Raw genomic sequence first — 5,000 nt, forward strand, 5'->3', positions numbered from 1 at the left:
CTGCGCCTGAGGACTCCTCTGCCAGCCAGAGTTACTCGCCGACGTCGCCACGTAGTAGTCGCGGCTGTACCTCTTAAGGTCGGCCTGCGGGGGCACGCCGGCGCGGAGGCTCGGGTCCAGGTCCTTCGGTGAGTCCTCGGGGAAGTCGCTGCAAGAGGAATGGGCCACGGAATCAGGGAAAAGGCTTTGGGAAAGTTCGTAATATTTTATGAAAATGAGAGAGGTAAAAGGGAGTGAAGAGAAATACAACGGGAAGGGAGAGAATAAAGCAAGAAAGACGTACTGAAGAAGAGATGAGGAAGTAAAAGAGAAGCAAGGAATAAATAAGAGAAAACCCCATAAACACAAAAAAGAAAAAAAACAATGCAAATAATGATACAACAGAAGAAAAGACCAGAGCCCCATATAATAAAGTAGATTTTAAAAACTATTACGTACACACACAAAAAAGAAGAAGACTAAATCGAAAGAGAGGACCACAGAAAACAAAAGAAACAAAAAACCGAAAAAAAGAACCGTAGAAACAAACAAACAAACAAAATACGAAAAAAAACCAAGATACTTAAACACTCACACTCTGAGAGCCCTTGGGATGTGCGTGGTGGAGGAGGACCTTGAGTGCGATAGACGCTGCACTAATCTCTCGGGAGCGTAAGGATTGTTGGCCAGAGGAATCGCCGCCTCCCACTTCCGGTGCTCGCGCTCGGCTATCGTACCTGGCGGGGTCACGTGAGAGGTCAGAGGTCAAGGGATAAGCTGCTGGGTTACAGTTAAATAGATTTAATTTAATTTAATTTTCAATTTATTTTTGTTTTTACATTTCAAGGGAAGGGGAACTCTGATAGAAATGACGTGGATGCTAAGAAATTGATGAAATAAGAGCGATTCTTATAAGTGATCTGCAGTGCATATATAGTGATTATGTTCATTTGTAAACTTCAGTTTTAATAAGATCATATAACACGAATTGTGTGAAATCAAAAAGAAACATCTCTAGGCTAATATTCATTATAATGATAGTAATAATAAATGGGCAGATTGCATAAAGACAAAGCGAAAAAGGTGGATTCAGGGTAGTGTATTTACAAATCATATCTGGAGACATGTCATTACCATCTACTAAGATCTGTCAGATTAAGCAGTAAGCATATACGGTGCAATAGACAGACATGAAAAATAAAGGACACACACACACACACACATCCACACACACACACACACACACACCCACACCCATACATACATACATACATACATACATACATATATATATATATATATATATATATATATATATATATATATATATATATATATATATATACATATATATATATATATAATATATATATATATATATATATATATATATATATATATATATATATATATATATATATATATATATATAACATACATACATATGGACACAAACACATAAACCATGACATAAATAGGTCTGCGATCTGCAAATTATTACAAATCATCTAATCTAAAAGAAAAAAAAACGTGAAACACTAATCAATATCAAAGCAAAATACTCGTGTATCAAACTATTGCAACTCTAATCTTTCCTGAGACATCCCTATACACATTTTACTCGAGATAACAATATCAATTGTGATACAGGCTTGCTTCAGATACATAAAAAAACAAGTGACAGTAAATATACGTGCGACATACGAGAGACGAGGAAGACACAACATGGCGTATACATAACACACAAAGAGCCATGCAGCAAATAGGTGAAAACAGAAGCCCCGACGGCACAAGATACAGGTGCAGGTGACAAGTGGCAGCGCATGTCGACAGCGAGTGGCCCATCATGCAGTTACCTGGCTGGGGTGTCGACGCGGTGACGGCCTCAGCCTCGTGTTCAGCCAAGGGATCGTCCTCATGCTCCGTGAGGTGTTGTGAGGGAGCACCAGAGGCATGAGGCGAGACGCTAGAGAGAGGAGGAGCGTGGGAGCCTAGCGGAGAAGTGGGGGAGGTAGCTTTAATGGGGGAGGAGGGGGAGGGGCCTAGCGGTGGGGGGTTCCTAGGAAGGGTCGGGGCGTCCTCATCTGAAGAGGAGGAGGAAGAGGAATCGTCGTCATGGCTCGAGGGGCAATAGTCAAGGTCGAGAGTAAGAGCGTTCTGAGGGGAGACTAGCGAGGATTCTAGCCCAATGAAGGCGGCGTTGCGAGCCTCCTGGCACAGCGGGGAGGAAGAACCCTTGCTAGCGGAGGGATCCTTAGGGAGAAATTCTGTTTCCTTTGCACCGTCACCGTCATCCTCGCTACCAAATCCACCCTCACCCTCAACCATCACACTGGAAGAACCTAGAGGACCTAAAGTCACACTCCTGCCATGCAACCCCTGCTCGGAAACACCGTCATCATTATCCTCATCCTCGTCACGATCATCTTCACTGTCAATCCACGCCGAAGCCTGCCTAACGAGTTCTCGCCTGTCCCGCTCTGCTGCGGTGGCGTCTGCCCTGGAATCATGCTGTGAGTCTACTGCACTCGGACACGCGGACCCACGTGTCTTGGGGCGTCTACCTGGTTTCGTGGGCACCTGCAGGATCTCGTCCAGGTCGTCTGCGTCTGTGGTCACGCCCGAGGAGGTGGTCAGCGGATCCTGCGGGACTCGGTGGGGCGACGTGTTTGCCGAAGCTGGTGCTGAGTGCTTGTTGGTCGTGGCCTGGCCGGAGGATCTGGCTTTGTGGGAACCGTGCCTTCTGCCCGGGGCGCTTGGGTGGTCGGCCTGAGGGAGAGAAGGACCCGGAGTGAGGATCGGACCTCCAAGGGAGAGGACTTTGTTGCCACAGAGTTGGTTTGCTTGCGCCTGCCTTTCATTGATCGATACTAGTGTGTTGGTCTATACTGAGACATGTATGTTAAGGAACAAAGCTTAAAAAAGTTTTCTACATTTCGATTGCAACAACAATGCTATATACTAAGAAAAATAATTACAATAGAACAGGAAAAAAACAGTAAAATTAATAATAATAATAATAATAATAATAATAATAATAATAATAATAACAATAACAATAATAACAACAACAATAATAATAACACTTAATAATAACAATAATACTAATAATAATATCAATAAAATTAGAGAAATAATAATAATAACAATAATAATAACACTTAATAATAACAATAACAATAATAACACTTAATAATAATAATAACAATAATAACACTTAATAATAATAATAATAATAATAATAATAATAATAATAAGAAGAAGAAGAAGAAGAAGAACACTTAATAATAATGATAACACTTAATAATAATAATAATAATAATAATAATAATAATAATAATAATAATAATAATAATAATAGCAATAAAATTAGAGAAATAATAATAATAATAATAATAATAATAATAATAATAATAATAATAATAATAATAACAATAATAATAATAATGATATAATGATGATAATAATAATAATAATAATAATAATAATAATAATAATAATGATAATAATAATAAAATGATAATGATAATAACAATAATAATAATAATAATGATAATCATAATAACAACAATAAAAAATAAAAATGATATTGATGATAGTAAAAATAACAATAACATACAGAAAATACAGCCAAAGCACATACACCATCAACAGAAAATCAGTAAAAATAAACACAACAAGGTGCTCTCTGCAAATGAACAAGAATATGAATAAGGTGACCCTGCAAATAAAACCAAATAAAGTGCAAATAAAATGGCCCTGTAAACAAAACAAACGAGTAAATGCAAACAAATAAAGAGGCGCCGCCATGGACCACAGGCATCGTCCAAAAACATCGACCTAAGGGAAAAGAGAGAAGAAAAATAAATGAATAATGTGCAGAAAAAAATCCTTGGAAATTATCTCTGGGAAAATAATGATAGAAAATCACAGAAAGAGAAGAAAAAAACACACGAAAGCATCGCTAGAAAACAACAATAAGAATACGTACGCACAGAAAAAATACACATTAATTCCTTAAAAAAAAAAAGATAAAGAAAGACACATAAAAACTCATAGGAAAAATAAGGAAAAAATATACACATAAATGAAAATATCGCCACAGAGGAGCGAGGAACAGAGTAATCACGATTACACAACAACTCCGGTGGAAGGTCTCTCTCTGTCTGTCCCCGCCAGGATCCTCAGCTCTGCGGCAGGAGCGGGGTGGAGTCGTCGATGCGAGGGCGTACCCAGCAGGAGCACAGGTAGCTGAGGAAGTGGTCCGAGCGGCGGGCAGTGTTACCCTACGCGGCGGGAGATACGCCGTCAGAAGGGGGATTTGGTACGTGTGCGTGCGTGTGCGTGTGCGTGTGCATGTGCGTGTGTAAAAGTATTGGGTGTTGGGGTTGGAGAATTGGTGCTCGTGGGAGTTGGTAACATTTTTCGTTTTTCGTTTTCTTGAATCTTATTCGTTATTATTATTACCGTTTTTATTATCTATCAATTTAATTGGTATGATTCCATCGATAGTTTCAAATGGATTATCGGTGCAATATACATACACTACTCATTAAATGTGTTGTAATAAATGCTGAAAAAGGTATATATAAATGGATAACCCTACAGTGCACTTTGATATCCTTCAACCTCACTCTTACTCTTTTAAACATTTGTCGACTGTGTTGTTAAAACTAGAGGAATCTGAATTTCTTTGATGGTAGAGGCGAGGGATAATGGCTCCTTGGATATCCTTTTGAGGGAACTGAAATCTAAGCAAAGTTGGGTATGTGTCTGATATACCTCAACGTTCCTCAGAAATGTTCTCCCCATCTATACATATTCTGGACAAAAAATAAATAAAAAAACACACTAGGAATCTACAAAGGTAGGTGGATTATTCACTTCCTCTCAGCAAAGGCAAGAAACATCGCAAAAAAAACACATTCACACTCATAAGGACGAAAATCCCCTTCAGGTACGATGTTAAAACCGACCTTTGATGAAGACGAGATGGAGCGGCGAGAATCCGTTTCGTCTCT

At 39.0% G+C, this 5,000-nt stretch overlaps 1 protein-coding gene across 1 annotated transcript in view; it reads right to left on the reverse strand.

The window, feature by feature from the left end:
* Positions 1-5,000, reverse strand: part of LOC113803329 (uncharacterized) — a 41,603-nt gene that overhangs the window by 20,279 nt on the left and 16,324 nt on the right. Inside the window, exons 13-16 of the mRNA XM_027354093.2 lie at positions 4,956-5,000; positions 1,836-2,748; positions 575-716; positions 1-148 (exon numbers count right to left, since the gene is read on the reverse strand). The exon at positions 1-148 is cut by the window's left edge and continues 102 nt beyond it; the exon at positions 4,956-5,000 is cut by the window's right edge and continues 149 nt beyond it. Of these exons, the coding sequence (XP_027209894.2) occupies positions 1-148; positions 575-716; positions 1,836-2,748; positions 4,956-5,000 (1,248 nt within the window). The remainder of the gene's footprint in view (positions 149-574; positions 717-1,835; positions 2,749-4,955) is intronic.

Source organism: Penaeus vannamei, chromosome 24, assembly GCF_042767895.1.
Source record: "Penaeus vannamei isolate JL-2024 chromosome 24, ASM4276789v1, whole genome shotgun sequence".
NCBI lineage: Eukaryota > Metazoa > Arthropoda > Malacostraca > Decapoda > Penaeidae > Penaeus > Penaeus vannamei.